Source organism: Pistacia vera, unplaced genomic scaffold, assembly GCF_008641045.1.
Source record: "Pistacia vera cultivar Batoury unplaced genomic scaffold, PisVer_v2 Contig891, whole genome shotgun sequence".
Lineage (NCBI taxonomy): Eukaryota > Viridiplantae > Streptophyta > Magnoliopsida > Sapindales > Anacardiaceae > Pistacia > Pistacia vera.
The window spans coordinates 27,379-45,019 of record NW_022196769.1 but is presented as its reverse complement, the minus strand read 5'-3'; the positions used below and the strand labels follow the sequence as shown (position 1 = coordinate 45,019).

At 38.1% G+C, this 17,641-nt stretch overlaps 1 protein-coding gene and 1 pseudogene across 1 annotated transcript; one reads left to right on the top strand and one right to left on the bottom strand.

The window, feature by feature from the left end:
• Nucleotides 1-248: 248 nt before the first annotated feature.
• On the top strand, nt 249-5,087 carry LOC116119514 (wall-associated receptor kinase-like 8). The gene is given in 6 exon segments (XM_031405455.1): nt 249-1,390; nt 1,500-1,668; nt 2,652-3,422; nt 3,501-3,665; nt 3,756-3,844; nt 3,846-5,087. Coding segments are annotated over 5 exon segments (2,154 nt in total). The 5' UTR covers nt 249-1,390; nt 1,500-1,649; the 3' UTR covers nt 4,956-5,087.
• Nucleotides 5,088-5,829: 742 nt separating this feature from the next.
• Nucleotides 5,830-11,714, bottom strand: LOC116119507 (annotated as a pseudogene).
• Nucleotides 11,715-17,641: the final 5,927 nt, after the last annotated feature.

Here is a 17,641-nt window from a genome sequence, read left to right as displayed (position 1 = left end):
GTATAATATTTGTTTGGCCCAGATTGCTTATAAGAGCCCTTAGTGGATGAGCTTCCTTGCGATGTAGATCGTCTCGTGTAGTTTGCAGCAATGATGTGCTGTTGATTTGTAGCCTCTAGCCGGCGTAGATATGCATCATGCCTCACTAAGAGATCATGTAGTTCTTCAAACGCCAAAGGTTTCTCCCGTGCTTGGATTGGCGCTGCGATCTCCCGGAATTCTAGTCCTAGACCATTCAACAAATAGAGGGTTAGATCATCTGCTGAAATAGGATGATCAATAATGGCGATTTCGTCTGCCAGGGCCTTGACAATGTGCAAGTAGTTTGGAATCGACTGATTCCCACGTTGAATCAAGGTGAGTTCCTCTTTAAGTTGCATAGCTCTTTTCTTGATCGGCTAGCATAAAGTGTGTTGAGTTTTTTCCATGCCTCATGAGAGGTTTTTGCCGTAGCAATTAGAGGGGTAATAGTGGGTGATGTGGAGGCTAAAATTGCACTGAGAATAAGCTTATCCTGACGAACCCAGTGAGTCTTGTTCAATTCGGCATTGGGGGTACCAACAGGAGAGGGGCAGGTAGAATCACCATTTACGTAGTCGAGTAAGTCGTAGCCTTTAAGCAAGGCTTCAAACTGTGCTCGCCATTGAGGGAAGGTGGAGGGTGTCAGTTTTTCATTGATTTGGGCAGTGATATTAAGAGCAATAATAGGTTTTTCGGAAGCTGAGATGGGTTGAATTTGGGTTGAATTTGGGGATTTTGATCGGTTGAGGAAGACATTGTTGAGTGTTGGATTGTAGGTTCGTTTGAGATCGGCTCTCCTGATACCATATAGAGAAAATAACACTGCAGGGTCGATGAAGAATTTTTCATACTTTCATTGATGTGTTGACAGAATTATATATACACGTATGTCAGCTCTATTTTAGGAAATATACAGCTAATAGACTAAGTTAAGGCTTCAGTTGCAGAATCTACATCAGTTACACAATTACAAAAATATTATAAACTGATACAGCAAGATTTAAGGCTGATTTGTCTCTTTAATGCTTTGTTGTTGATGCTCAGAACCTTCCTTTATAATATCAACTAGAATTTATGTTGCTGATTGTTATAGAATCAACTGTTGCCAGACCATGATTCCTCGTGGACTAATTAGGAACTTCACTTTGAGTGTCAATGTGATGAGAAAGATAGTAGCTATAAGGCCTGCACATTTGCCTTCTTGCTAGATAAAGATTGGAAAATGTTTGTAAATGAGAAATGGGGTATTTTTGGCCCTAATGCCATTGGCTTAAATATCAATGTCAGACTAAGACATGGTGAATTTTTTATTCTTGCTCCTACACCAAAGGCTTCAAGGGGAAACCATATCTTCCACAAGGTTGCACAGGTAAATGCTACTAAAAAATTAATAATATTCTTTGGAATTAAGGATTGAAAGTATAATTACAGCCAGAATGATTAACTTATGTTTTTGTTTAACTTGTCGTTGTTTATAGATGTTGATGAATGTGCGGATCTGGGCTTGAATGATTGTGTCAAAGATTGCATCAATATAAAAGGAAACTACACATGTTCTTGCCCTTTAGTATACAATGGTGATGGCCGTAAAGGTGGAATTAATTGGTTGTGTTGAAGACAAACCTTAGATGACTCCAGCCATACTAGGTAAAGCCCTTTATTTTAATTCAACATTCTGGGTAATAAAGTAAGGTATTGATCTTTATAATTTAAAAATATAATTTGTAGGTACTAGTACAGGCTTAGGACTTTTGCTTATAGTTCTTGGAGCTTTATGGTCTTAAAAAGTTCTGCAAAGAAGATAAATAATTCAACTGAAAGAGAAATTCTTTAAACGAAATGGTGGTTGGTTACTTTGTTGTAGAAGCAAAAACTGGTTTCAAATAATGAAAGTAGTATGGACAAAACTAAACTTTTCACTTCAACAGAATTAGAAATTTCTACTGACAGATCGATCGGGGAGGGCAAGACACAGTGTATAAAGGAATGTTATCAGATGGTAGAATTGTTGCGGCCAAAATGTCCAAAGTAATTGATGAAGCATAACTTGAGCAATTTATAAATGAGGTGCTTATCCTTTTAGAAATTGAGCATAAAAATGTTGTTAAGTTTTTAGGTGGTTGTTTATATTTTAACAGATGTTCCTCCACTCGTTTTTGTGGTCATTCCAAATGGAACTTTTTCCCACATCCATGATCAAATAATGGAATTTCCCATGTCTTGGGAAATCCGATTTAAAAAATATATTTCTTGACTATGAGTGCACAACAAACACATAGAGACAATTTCTTTTACCCAATCTTTTGGAATGTTGACTTAGAGCTATTAAAAATTTATCCACTCCTATAAGCAATGAAGAAGTTGAAATTTCTCTTACTTAGACTCAAAGTAATCCCATGGAAATTTTTATCTGTATATCCTGGCAAGTTCTTTGAAATTTGTCTTGCAATGACTCGGTCATACTGTGACAACCTGGCTATTTCAATCTCTATAAATTGACGATTTGTTATTGTTGGCTGATATGCTGAATTCCTACCTAATCCTTTCTTGTTCAGTAGTTACTATAAGATCAATCATGGCATTGCAATGCATAATATTCCAACAATTTTCCTTTTTCTTGTTGGGCACAGTTTCAGTTTATGCAAATTTTGGTTATCCAGCGCTGCGCAATTGTCCAAATCAATGCGGCAATTTCACAATCTCTTACCCTTTTGGTATTGGATCTGGTTGCTCTAAAGATGAGTCGTTCTCTATTATATGTAACACTTCATTCAACCCTCCTAAACCTTTATTGACAAATCCTCAGGCTGAGATTTTGGAAATAAATATCCCAGGAGGTTCCATGCGCGTCAATAGTGAGATTTGTTCTTCATGTTCCGGACTTGTGAATATAAGCAAGAACTTGGGAGACAATCCCTATTTATTCTACTCAGAAAAAGGTAACAGGTTTACGGCATTGGGTTGTGGTGTGCAGGCCACAATCAGTGAAAATAATGAACTCATTGGAGGTTGCATGTCTATTTGCAACGATGAGAGCCATGCCTCATCCTCTAGTTCAGGAGCTAGTTGTTATGGAATCACCTGTTGCCAGGCTATGATTCCTTATGGACTAAAGAACTTCACTTTGAGTGTCAGTGGGACAAACAAAGATGGTAGTTACGAGACCTGCAAGTATGCCTTCCTGGTAGACCAAGAGTGGTTTCTTAACCAATCATTTTCTTACCCTTTTTATTATATGCCTTCGGACCTCTTTCCTGCAGTGCTTGATTGGAAGTTCTCTGCAAATGAGACATGCAAAATTTGTGGCCCCGATGCTATTTGTTCAGTGAATCAAAGCTTTGTTTCTTGCTCATGTGCCAAAGGCTTTGCGGGGAACCCATATCTTCCACAAGGATGCATAGGTAAATGCTACTAATTAAATTCTCTTCACTGCTCAAAATTAATGATTAAAAGTATTGTTTAACTTATTATTTTTATAGATGTTAATGAATGTGAGGATTTGGGCCTGAATGATTGTGTCAAAATCTGCATCAACACCCCAGGGAACTACCAATGTTCTTGTCCTTCAGGTTACAGTGGTGATGGCAGTCGAGGTGGAATTGGTTGCGTTGAAAACAAACAGTGGGTTAGAACAGCTATAATAGGTAAATTTCTGTAGCTTAATTAAACACATTTTGTTTAGTAACGTAAGATACTGACCTTTATAATTTAAATATATAAATATATATCTGCAGGTGCTAGTGCAGGCTTAGGACTTTTGCTTGTAATTCTTGGAGCTTTATGGTCTTACAAAGTACTGCAAAAAAGAAAAAGCATTGAACTCAAAAGAGAAATTCTTCAAACGAAATGGTGGTTTATTGTTGCAGCAAAAATTATCTTCAAATGAAGGTAGTGTCGAGAAAACTAAACTTTTTACTTCAACAGAATTAGAAATTGCTACTAATATGAATAATCAGAATAGAATCATCGGTCAAGGAGGGCAAGGCACAGTGTATAAAGGAATGTTATCTGATGGGAGAAATGTTGCAGTCAAAATGTCCAAAGTAATGGATAAGGCACAACTTGAGCAGTTTATAAATGAGGTCGTTATCCTTTCACAGATTAATCATAGAAATGTTGTTGAGTTGTTAGGTTGTTGCTTAGAGACTGAAGTTCCTCTACTTGTTTATGAGTTCATTCCAAATGGAACTCTTTACCACGCTATCCAATATCGAACAGAGGGATTTCCTTTTTCTTGGGAAATTCGATTGCGTATAGCCACAGAAGTTGCCAGTGCAATTGCATACTTGCATGCTTCAGCTTCTGTTCTCATCTATCATAGAGATGTCAAGTCTTCTAACATCCTATTAGATGAAAAATTCAGAGCTAAATTGTCAGATTTTGGAACCTCAAAGTCAGTTTCTCTTGATATAACGCACTTAACTACACAAGTGAAAGGTACTTTTGGCTACTTGGATCCTGAATATTTTTGCTGTAACCAATTCACAAAAAAAAGTGATGTTTATAGTTTTGGAGTGGTTCTGGTCGAGCTTTTGACTAGGCAGAAGCCAATTTTTTCTACTGAAGAAGAGGAAAATATAAGTTTAGTTGCATATTTCATTTCATCATTGGATCAAAACAACTTAATTGGTATTCTCGATGCTCAAGTAATGAAGGAAGATAGAAAGGAAGAGCTAATGGCAGTTGCTTACATTGCAAAAAGATGTCTACACTAAAATGGGAGGGATAGGCCATCAATGAGAGAAGTTGCAGTGGAATTGGAGGGGATTATGTTCTCAAAAGGGTATTTATCTACTGACCAAAAACAAGATATAAGCGATGCGAAAATGTTGACTGAGATTGGGGAATGTAGTTCAATCTCATTTGGAACATACTCATTGATGTGCATTGAATCTTCAAAAGATGTCCAGTCACTTAAGTTACATACAATCTGACGACTCTGAGATTGGTAGCTGCTTGTAGTATACTTATTATGTAGCAAAAAAATATGTTTTCCTTGACAATTTTAAATTTGTTACCAATATCTGGCTACTTCATGTAGCAATTTTTAATTAATCGTATTCATCAAATGCTGATCATGTAAAGCGTATGAGAATTAATAATATTTGTTGCACCAAATTAATTAAGCTCAAACGAAGTAAAAAGTTTGTGATAAATAATTGAGTAAGACTTCTTATAAGAGATATTAAAAGCTTATATGTTTCAACCTGTTAATGCACATAATCTGAAACTGCCACTCCCAGGTAATTACTAAGCTTCATATTAAATACTTGAAAAAAATTTGTCAATGCAACCCACTAGTAGGACTTCACTATTTTATGAACCAACATGGTATCTTATATCATACTATATATATCAAACAATTATAAAATATAAATAAAATGTTATAAAATAAATATTAAAGTTCCTAGCTAGTCCAAGATCCCCATCACTAATCTTACCATATCATTATGTATTCATCTCACAAGTTTGTCTAAAAAGATATAAATTCATTGGTATATAAAGATATAAAGTATTTATTTATATCACTATTAACAACATAGTTTGTTACTATCCACTAGATAGAACTCCCCTTAAAGTGTTTATTTATATCACATACAAAAAAACATAATTTGTTACTATTCTCTGGTAGAACTCACCCTTAAAACGGACTTATAAGGGAGTCAATGCCAGCGTCGGCCCTCCAGGCTATGAGAGCTAGTTCTGATACCAATTGTATGAATGCGTTGGGTAAACCGGTTTGTATGGAGAGGGAGCCTAAAGATTAATAAACCACCCACTAATCTTTACTTAATAGATGTGAGGATCCTAACATAATTCAATTGATAAAATCCTGGATCTTTTCCTCACTTTTACTTTCAATCCATTTTTCATCCTTAGTGTCATAGATAAACATCCTCGGGAGACTTGTTCTTATCCTGTACATCAACAATAAACCTTTCAATCACAGATGCTACAATTGACTTCATTTGAATGTAAGCCATATCTTTCCCAATACACATTCTTGGCCCGGCATGGAACACCGGGAATCTATAAGCATTCTCTTGCCGAAACATCCCATTTTCAAGCCACCTTTCAGGCAAAATTCATGGCAATTCTTGCCCCATATGCCCTCCATGCCCCCCATTGCATATGCATGGTATGATATAATCATCCCTTGCCGACAAATGTACCATCCGGTAATTTATCGTCGTTGCAACATACTTTTGAATCAAGCGGTACCGGTGGATACAATCGCAACGATTCCGATAATGCCGCATGGAGATAATGCATTTCTCTTAACTCATCGAACTCATAAGACTGGCCTATTATTTTTTGGTTTTTTGTCCGAATGGATTCAAGCTCTTTCAATATGTTTTCTTCGACGTCCGGATGAGACGATAATAGCCAAAAGAACCAACTTAGAGCTGACGATGTTGAGTCATGTCCTGCAAGAATAAAATTTATCACCATATCCGATAAGCTCAGGTGAGTTCATACAAGATTATAATTACTTCCAATAAAATGAGATAGTAAATCCTGATCGTTTTCATTTTCCTTGTTTGCTTCCAATCTTGTCTTATAATATCGTAGAAAATTCATTGACTATTGCAATCGATTTTTTCAATTCTCTCTCTGATCCTATATTGTAGAACTTCTTCAACCTCCATAGAAATTCAAAAGCATACCTAATCTCCCACAGCTTCGGTCTTGCATCTTCAAACGCACGCATAAACTCGGCACCAACACCGGCTCCATCGCCGCCGAGACAGCCGGGATCGACATTAAACACCCACTTGCAAATGTTATCAAAGCAAACTTCTCCAAACACCCTGCAAATCCAAAACTTCTTCTCTTTCCGAAGCTTTTGTCAGCATGGGCACCCAACCTCGCACATTCTCAACTTCACTTCTCCACAACAAAACTTCGAAGCGACTTTGTGTTAAACTGATGGCTAGCCGTTTTGCGCTGAACTTTCCAAGCTCCCCATCGGAGTTAAAGATTCCTCGGCCGAGCAAATCTTCAAGAGGGCGTGAACACGTCGCCTTTCCGTAGTTTTCGAAGTTAGTCTTGAGGATGTATTCACGTTGGAAGGATTTGCAGTGAGGACGCCATGGACTGTGCCGGGATTGTGAATTACGGCAGTGTTTGTAGGGTAGTTTTTGAGCTTTTGGTTTGTCCATTCAAGGAGGCGGTGGTCGTTTATAATGAAGCCTGGTAAGCATCCGAGTAAAGGGTAACGTTTGAAGCCATTAAGGGTTTGTTTTGGTGAAGCGAAGAAGTAGAAAAAAAGAGAGAGGAGGAGAAGAAAAGGAGGATTGAAGAGAGAGGAGTTCCATGGATGAAGTGAATACTAATGCACAAATTAGGTTTACTTATACAGAGACGAAAGAGTAAGTGCCATAATATCAAAGTCTGGAAAAATCAAGATGCCATCCGAATACGGCATCGCATTGCCAACCATCATAATTTATGTTATCTTAGTCAAATTTTCTATCGTGATTGATACTTATTAAATATATAATAACTATATGTCATTCATGACATCATCATACCACTGTAGTCCAGTATTAAACCAAATCTTTTATCACAGAACCGCTCAACACCATTGGTGAACAAAAATGAATGGTTCACAAACAATATCAAAAAATTAAAGTTAAAATTTTAAGTAATAATATCCACTCTAATATAAGAAGTGATAATATGAAATAAGATGATATATTATATTATTTAGGGTAAAATTTTAATACATATATCTCTGAATAGTAAAAAAATAGGGAATAGCCAACACACATAGCAGTCATATCACAAACATGTCTTTATGTTACATATTTTTTATTTCTCATCTATTCTCAAGAATGATACCAACGTTAGTCTAGGGATGGCAACCGGGCGGGGCTGGATTTCCCATTCCCTGTCTCCGTTTTTAGGGAATAATTTTGTCCTCGTCTCCATCCCTACTTACTTCAGGGAATCCCCGTCCTATACAGGGTAGGGCGGGGTGGTTCTCAGATTTTCGGATACACTTTTCATCCCTATACGTACCTCATAGTTATATATCATAATAATTCTATGCATATAAGTTGGGATCCTAATTTTTGCCAACTTTATAATTTATATGTATGTTATTATTGTATATTATGATTATTCTGAGTCATTACAACATATGAATATAAAGGAGGGACCTTGAATCCACCCCTCAATGCAGTGTGCCTATTCTTAAACTAGTTTCAAAAGATTAAAAAAAATTAAAAAAAAAAAACGATATTATTTTAAACCAAATGGATATATTGGGTGATTTTCATTTTGTTGAAATGTTTATCGGTCTATTTTATATATATATATATATATAGTAGAAACAAAATTTTGGGGATAAAACTTTGGAATTTAAAAAGAAAATTAATTTCTATATACAGTAAAACCTCTCTATAGTCATAATGATGGAACCAACTAATTTTATTATTTTGAGGAGGTTATAACTTAATGGAGATGTAGTTACAAAAATTATAGTTATGGTTTCTTATTTTTTAATTCATGTTTTAGTAGTACAATATTAGGATTTCAATTCATATTTTAGTAGTATTAAGATTTCAATTCAGCACTTTAATTGCCTATGATAGAAGATCGTATCTTGAAACCAGCAAAAATAAGTGTCTTTGATAGAACTATAAATGCAATTGATGCATGGTCAATTGATGTGAAGCCACAAACACTTGCCAATGGTTTTAAGCATTGCAAAATTAGAACCCCTGATTTCGATGAATTGCAAGTTACAAATGAAGTGGACGAGGAAATAAAAGAGTCATTGCAAAATTAAGTGATCAGATTCGACAACTTCACTACACTAATCGAATGTATATTAATGTCTTCCTCGATCATCTAAATGAGTAACAAATCGTGTATGTTTTAACCGAAGAAGAAATCATTACTACAATTAGACAAGAAGATAAAGGTAATAATCCTAAGGATGATAGTACGAAAATACAAAAAGTTTTGTGCCATGAAGCTGTAATGATAAGCTAAAAATATTTTGGCTTCAACAAGAATGTGTCCATACTAGCAAGTTATTATATACTAGCAAAATAAATGATGTGGTAACAACTTTAAAATATAAATCATTGTCACAAACAATTTTAGATAAATATTTTATTTCATCTTAAACTTTTAATGTAACATAACATATATTTTTTTAGTAATATACAGATAATTATTATTATGTGAAAGCAACTTTACTTAAGACGGGAATTAGAAAAATTATAACTTGTTACAATATAGAGTTTATTCTTATTTATAACTATCTTAAATTTGGACTATAATTTTTTATGACTATGTATAGTTTATTCCTATATAGAGTATCATTATAAAGAGGTTTTACTGTATATATTTGAAGTTCTCTTACAATTTACATAAAAACCCATGTATTTAGTGAAGTATGATAGTGATTTCATCCAATTGATCATAGGTATTGAAGATGACAATTAATTTGAAGTTTTACTGTATATATTTGAAGTTCTCTTACAGTTTACATAAAAACCCATGTATTTAGTGAAGTATGATAGTGATTTCATCCAATTGATCATAGGTATTGAAGATGACAATTAATTTGAAGCTTGGAGATTATCAATTTAATTATACAATTAAGTTTGAATGAAACAATGAAATCATCCACATATAATGGAACTAAATAGTTTTGTCCAGTTTTCGACCTCTTAAATCAATGCAAAATTCTGTCACTATGTGTTACTCATTATTTTTAATATAAATTGCCGATTCTTAATATAAATTGCCGTCCCTTTGGATCAATTGGTGGTTTGTTTAAATTAAGATAGGTCATTAACTGTCAGATTAACTTTATTACATTACTTTTATTAACTCTAAGCTTATTTATCTGTTTGTTTCAGAGAACTTGCATTAGGAGAGGATCTTGGTCAGCTAATACGAGTCAAATTTTATATAAAAAATAATAATAATAAATTCTAACTATATCCAAATTAATTATCTATTAAGGAATATACTTTTGCGGGAAATTTGGAGTGGATAAATCCCCATTGGCATGCAAATTATATCTCGCGATGCAGGCTTCATGATTTAAAGTCAAAGATCACGCTTTTTTTCTATTTAGTCGAATTTGAGTTTTTCTTCAACTAAATGTTGTGACCGACACAGTATATAAACCCCATTATATAGTTTGTATAGAGAATTCATTAAAAACTCTTGTAAAGAGAAATCGTCAAAGTCGCAGATTCAATAACGTAATGGTGAACGTAGGTTTTGCGTGATAAACAACCAAACCACTTTAAAAGTCCTTTTTGTTCTTTAGTATTTTATGTTAATTACTGCACATTCATCATCGTATTATTCTATCGGTGATCCATCAAGATTAATTCATCCTACATAGTTCTAGTATTGTCAATCACATACCTCTCGTTGGTGCAATTTTCCACATCAACAATACTATTATTATAATTTTGTAAAATCATATCCGTTAAATTTTAATAAATAATTTTAATTCTTTAATTTATAAAATACTTTTTAGTAAAAATTATCATACATCCTTTTTTCTTCTGTTGTATAGTTCTATTCCTACTGGAGGATTGTCATGACATTTGTTATGCTGGAAAAAGTAGGGCTGACGTGGAGCCTCATCAGTAAAAGATGGTCAGAGTTCAAAAGGGTTCTGTGTCGTTCAGGTGCGGCCACGTCGCGCCTAGCACAAGTGGCATGGCTCCTGTCAATACAGCAGGTGAGTGCTAGGCCAGCAAGCAGCTGGAGATCGCCTACGTGTCAAAGCCCTATTTTAATCGAGATCAATGGAACGCAAAGAAAGGATTTGCACAACACCTATCCACTTGCAACTTTCATAATCATTACCTTAAATTTTCCCACTATAAATAGAGGATTTCCCTCTCATTTGTGGGGATTAGCTAATTTTACACTGAAATAGCTCTCTCTCTCTCTCTCTCTAAACTGTAACTCAGCTCGCTGAATGCGACTTGATCACTCTCTCTTATTAATACAATAGTAGTGGATGTAGGATTCGCTTTAGAGCATCCGAACCACTTTAAATATTGCTCTTCACCTTTTATTTGATTCAATCCCCTCATATCACGTGTGACTTCTAAGTCATTTTAGCATTTTACACGTGCGAGTCGTTGGTGTCAAAATCAAGCATCAACGTTTGGCGCTAGAAAGAGGGCCTGATTTATTACTTACTCTTCATTAGAAAAATCTCTGACTAATCGATCCCACAACAGCAAATGGCTCGCGGTTTTGAATATGAACCAATCATGGCAATGAAGAAATCCCCCAGATCTAGGAGGAAACTTCTCCCGAAATGCCGCCAGTCCAGCAAAATATCACAGGGGATATTCCTTCAAGCTCGCGGCTTGACCTAGTCGTCATGAGTTACTTGGAGAGGTTTAATAATACTTTTCAAACGGTCTGCCAAAGGCTAGACCGATTGAATCGAGTCATGCCACCCGAATCCAATGAGGCAGTGCCACTGCCAAAAACGCCTGTAGGAGCATGAAAGCACGGAAAAGGGCAAAAGTCCATACCGAGCGCACTGCAACACATCAGAGAAAGGGAAAGCAAGTGGTGCACAACGGACCCAAGGGCTCCAAGGGACTAGTGAACACTGATCGCGCCCTCAGTAAATTACCCGTGTCATTACGACTTGGCGATATGTTGCAGCATGAGCTGTCCTGCGCCATGACGCATGGGCATTCCCATAAAGGTGTAAGGCGGGGAGATCCCCAATATCGCCAAAATAACAACTTCGGTCATCATCATGAGGGGATTCCCATCCTCCGCGGGTCTATTCATACCACCGCAGAGGTCGGGAAGACTCCCCGAATCACCCGATGCAATCACATGACTCTAGCCAGCGTGTACCAAGATTGGCCGGAGCTTCCAGCCAAGGTGAGGAAGAGTCTGATTTACGGTATTTCCTTAACCGCAACCGTGAGGGTCGAACCCACGTTGCAGAAAGTGATCCCCAAGTAGCTCCGCCACCTCAGATTGAGAAACTACAGCGAGCTCTGGATCAGCTTAAGGCTCAGCAGAATGAGCAAGGGCAGGTCGCAGAGGCGTCTCCCTTTTCTCCGGTAGTGTTAGCAACCCCTCTCCTATCAAGATTCAGAATGCCCGACATGCGAGCATTCGATGGGAATTCTAATCTGCAGGATCATTTATACGAGGTCAACGACCTCATGGAGCTCCACCAAGTCTCTGACTTGGCAAAATGTCGTTGCTTGGTAGTAACCCTTACTGCCCATGCCAATCGCTAGTTCAGGTTGCTTCCAGCAAGATCGGTCAGCTCATGGCCTCAAATGAGCTCGACATTTTTGAGGCACTTCCAAATGAACAGAAAGTTCTCAATGCCGCTAAGCTACCTAAGCAATATACAGCAGGAGAGGGATGAACCCCTCCAATCTTATATAGACAGGTTCCACAGAGAGCTCCACAAAATGGCTCATACTCCCGAAGAGTCTATTTGGACTCTCATTGTTGTAGGAGTTCGCCCGCAGATAGACTTATGGAAGGAACTGCAATCTGAGGACGATGTTTCCCTCACTCGCTTCTATAACCTTACTAAAAAGTACCTTCGAATCGAAAGTTCCATGACAGCTCTTAGTCACCATGACCTCGGTCCATCGAGCAGTGCTCCCAACCCGGGGGAGGATAAAAGGGCTGATCATAAATGGGCTAATGATGATCAGCAAAAAGAAAAGAAGCAGCGGTAAGTACGAGCCTAAGAAATCTTATGCCCTAATTCCTCGTCGTGATCACGACAATAGTCAATACACTCCTTTGAAAGCCTCGGTATCGGCTGTTCTAGATAAATCAGAGGAGGCCAGTTTGCTTGGAGAGCCCAAGCCCATGAAGAATCCCCTCTCAGCTAGAAACAATAAAAAGTATTGCCGTTATCATTGGGATAATGGGCACCACACTGACGAGTGTCGGGCCCTCAAGCAAGCAACTGAGGACCTCATTAAATAGGGGCACTTCAAAGAGTATGTTGATGACTCAGTTCCTGTTTGGGAGAAAAATCAAGAGGAACCAAGGAAAGACATCGTAGTCGTAAAGGTCTCTATAGTGTGGGGATCATCTTTAGAGGACCACACCCCATGAGGAACTCTCGAGATGCCTAGGAAAGGTATGCTCGGGAAGCCCGTCATGACCCTATAAGTGTCATGAGCACGACGCCGCGACCCATAAAGGTTCCTAGAGAGGAGGAAATCACCTTCTCCAAGAAAGACACGGTGCGATTGCATTATCCTCATGAGCATGCCCTTGTCATCACGTTTGAAATAGCTCAGTGCGAAGTCCATAAGATGCTGGTGGACAATGGAAGCGTCATGAATATCTTATTTCAGCGAGCCTTCGAGAAGATGAAACTAGATAAGGCATATCTAAAGCCTGCCTCTATCCCTTTGTACGGCTTCATTGTCGACTATTTGATTCCCAAGGGGATGATCTCGCTCTAGGTCACGTTGGGGGAAACCAACAAGCTGACCAAAAGATTGAGTTTTTAGTAGTAGATTGTCCTTCCGCTTTCAATGGCATCTTGGGATGACCTCTACTACAAAACTTCAAGGTAGTCACCTCCATATACCATCTGAAGATGAGGTTCTCAACCCCGACGGAAATAGGGGAAGTAATTGGATCTCAACACGCATCTTGCGACTGCTATGTAAGGGTAGTGCAGATGGCGTGCAAGGGAAAGGGAGCACTAGTTGGCATCCCTTAGCAGGCAATGGCGATTAATAGGATCGAGCCACAGCATGGCCCGGTTGAGGATGACATGGATCCTTGCACCTAGGAATGCCCTCACAGTGGGCCAGTCGAGGACCTATCTGAGGTATTGGTCGATCAAAGCGAGTTGACCCGAGTGTTGAAGATCGGGAGTAATCTCAGTCCTTAGCTCGCCAACGACCTGACAAGCTTCCTCAAGAAAAATGTCGACGTATTCGCATGGACTCATGCTGACATGGTCGGGATCAGCTCGAATGTTATATGTCATGCCTTGAATATTGACAGTGCAGTCAGGCCGATTCACCAAAAAAGAAAGCAATGGACCCCGAGTAGTATGCCGCCTTAAAAGTCGAGGTAGATAACCTCCTCTTGAACGGGTCCATCCAAGAGGCACTTTACCCGAGCTGGTTTGCCAACCTAGTCTTAGTAAAGAAACCTACCAGCAAATAGTAGACTTGTGTTGACTTCACCGACCTCAACAAGGCCTATCCGAAAGACAACTTTCCCTTGTCGAGAATCGACCAACTTTGTCGATACCACCTCTAGACACAAGCTGTTGAGTTGGACGCTTACTCGGGATATAATCAGATTCTGATGTACGCGTCGGACGAGGAGCATACCTCTTTTGTTACAGATTAAGGGATGTATTGCTATAAGTTTATGCCCTTCGACCCCAAAAACGTTGGGGTGACTTACCAGCGACTGGTTAACCAAATATTTTCTGAGCAGATCGAAAAATCAGTGGAAGTCTATGTTGATGACATGCTGGTCAAATCACATGTCGCTTCAGATCACATAACACATCTCACTGAGATGTTCGGTATACTCTGAAGTATAAAATGAAGCTCAATATCCTGAAGTGTTCGTTTAGAGTATCCTCGGGAAAATTCTTGGGGTATATGGGTAACCAGAGGGGAATAGAAATTAACCCCGAAAAGATTCAAGCTCTCCTTGATATGAGGAGCCCGACCAACCGAAAATAGATTCAGAGTCTTAATGGGCGAATAACGGCTCTTAGTTGTTTCATATCAAGAGCAACAGATCGATGCTTGCTATTTTTCAATATTCTCAAGGCCAACAAGAAGTTCAAGTGGACTCTGGACTGCGAACAGGCTTTCCAGAGCATAAAAGAGCACCTCAAAAAGCCACCTCTCCTATCCAAGCCGTTCCCTCAAGAAATTCTTCTCTTGTATCTATCCGTCTCTCGACATGCAATCAGTGCAGCTCTGATTCGGGAAGAAAACAGAGTCCAATGGCTAGTAGATTACGCAAGCAGGCTTCTGCTAGAAGCCGAAATATGGTATCCAGAAATTGAGCGATTAGCTTATGCCTTGTTGGTCGCCTCCAGAAAATTGTGACCTAATTTCCATGCCCACATTATTCATGTATTAACCAACTACCCGCTTAGGCAAGTCTTCCAAAAGCCAGAGGCTTCAAGTAAATAACTCAAGTGGGCGATGGAACTAAATCAGTTCGATTTGCAGTACAGACCGAAAACAACCATTAAAGGGCAGGCTGTTACCGATTTCATTTCAGAGTTTTCACTCTAACTAATTTAGGAATCTGAACAATAATCTAGTGAAGTCACCCATGAAACTATTTAGAATCTATCGACCTGGAACCTATTAATGTATATTAGTGTATGCCCTAGAAACCATTCGTGTTGTCGGTTTCAGAGCATTTTGTCTTGTATCTATACATCATAAATAATAGAAGAAAGAGTTCTTCAATTCATATATATAAATTGCTTCCTTTATTCAGTCATGCCTTTAAAATAAAGTATATGTATGAATTGTCCAGATGATTCATTTAATGGGTAAATGAATTATTGAAAAGGGTTCCCTACGGAAACAATATAATTTGGGCAACTATATTACACATTAGGCATATCGGATGCTTCAAAAGATATCATGAGTTGATATAAGTACGGATGATGATGATAGTCACGTCATTGGGGCATTGGTATGGATTAGCGGTTGGTGAACTGTTTTTCAAACGTGACTGAATAACGACAAATCACTTGGAAAAGCATGTAGTTAAGATTTATCGTTTGGTTATATCAATGCACTATGTAGTCCTTTGACCTGAGACATTGTAGTCGGATCTGATACGGATGCGTATCGTTCATACGGTGTATAAGTACGAGACTAATCATGTTTCGTACAATAAAGCCTATTTGATCATGCGTTGTTCATATGCGAAAACGAACGATGGTCAAGAGGGGATCCATTGACTCGGAAATATAGGATCAGGAGTACCGTGGACTCCATCCTGATTCAAGTTCCTAGACGAACGTCGATAAATATCGAAAATCAAAATCTCTGGCCAGAGTCTATTATTAGTCATACAAAAGCAAGTTTGTGATGACGAGTTCCTGACATATTGATCGACGATTCGGTAGAAGATCGAGTTTAGGATTTTGACGTTCCATGAATCCATGCTTGATTAGGATATTTCAATGGAGGGACTTTACCTACATGGTATGCATGATCTGAAATGGTTTAATGAATTATTTTTTCATCGTGGTTCAGGGACTATGACACATTGCTAGATGTTTACCATAGTCGTTGGGCCTCTGGACAAGTTTTCGGATTCATCCAGAACCGGCTCACGGCTAATCCACGGTGGACTTACATGGTCACACCAATAACCTTGAGAAGTTAGAGAAGGATGAGAGAGAGAAATGATTATCCGAAGAGGGCTAGCACCTTCCGAGGGTAATAACGGGATTTCTATGGTAATAATTACATAGAAAATTGTTTGTGATATTTTAAGGGTTAAAATGGTCAAACAATAATTAATTATATTTAATTATTATATCTAAAAGCGTTAAGATTAATGAGATGACCGAAAATTACCTTTTAATAGTTAAAGGGTAAAAGGGTAAATTTATGGGTTGTTAATCTAAACTAGTTTAGTTTACATGAACCCTTGAATAATATTGATTATTCAAAGGGTGACATAATAAATACTTGGGCTCCCTTTTTAAAATAAGATTTTATTAGGCTTGGAAGTGAAAAGCAAATAATTGCAAAATTGCCCCAAGTATATATAAATGCAAAAGGTTGCATTTTAGTTCATAACACACATTGTTCACTCAAAGCAAACTAAAAACTCTCTCTCAAAGCCACGGCCACTCTTTAAATCTCTCAAGGTGGTGTTAAAGTGTGGAGGTCTCATTACTTTGAGTCTAATCTTCATCAATACAAAGCAAATAAGTAGGTATAATCCTTTTTTCCAAGCTTTGTTTGAAAACGGTTTTTGAAATCCATCCTTTTATGCTTTCACTGTTCATCTCCACCACTCTTCATGCATGTTGATCTTTCAAAACCTCTATGTCGATGGATCCTCGAAAAGGAAAAAGGCCGAGGCAGGTCTTCTCCTCCTTAGTCCCGAGGGGACTCGCATCCACGGTATTCTTTGGTTCGGGTTTAAAGCTACCAACAACGAGGCCGAGTATGAAGCATTGCTCGCTGGTCTGCGGTTGGCAACAGAAATGGGGTCAACTGCGATCAGTATTCACAACAACTCCATGTTGGTTGTTAATCATATTTTGGGAAAGTATCAAGCCAAGGAAGAAAACATGATTAGTTATCTGAAGAAAGCTAAGATCGCACTCGAGTCTTTCAAGCACTTCGCGATCACGTAGATTCCTAAAGACAATAATTCTGTCACGGATGCCCTGGCTAGAATTGCCTCATCGCTGGACTTAGATGGCCCATACAGTATTCATGTTTGGTACATAGAGATCCCTAGTATCAACTTGCCTGAACAGGTCATGGTTACGACAGAATCAGTTTCCTGGATGACCCCAATTATTCAGTATCTCTGAGATGGGACCTTGGCCAATAACAAGGTTGAGGCAAGAACCTTGCAAACCAGA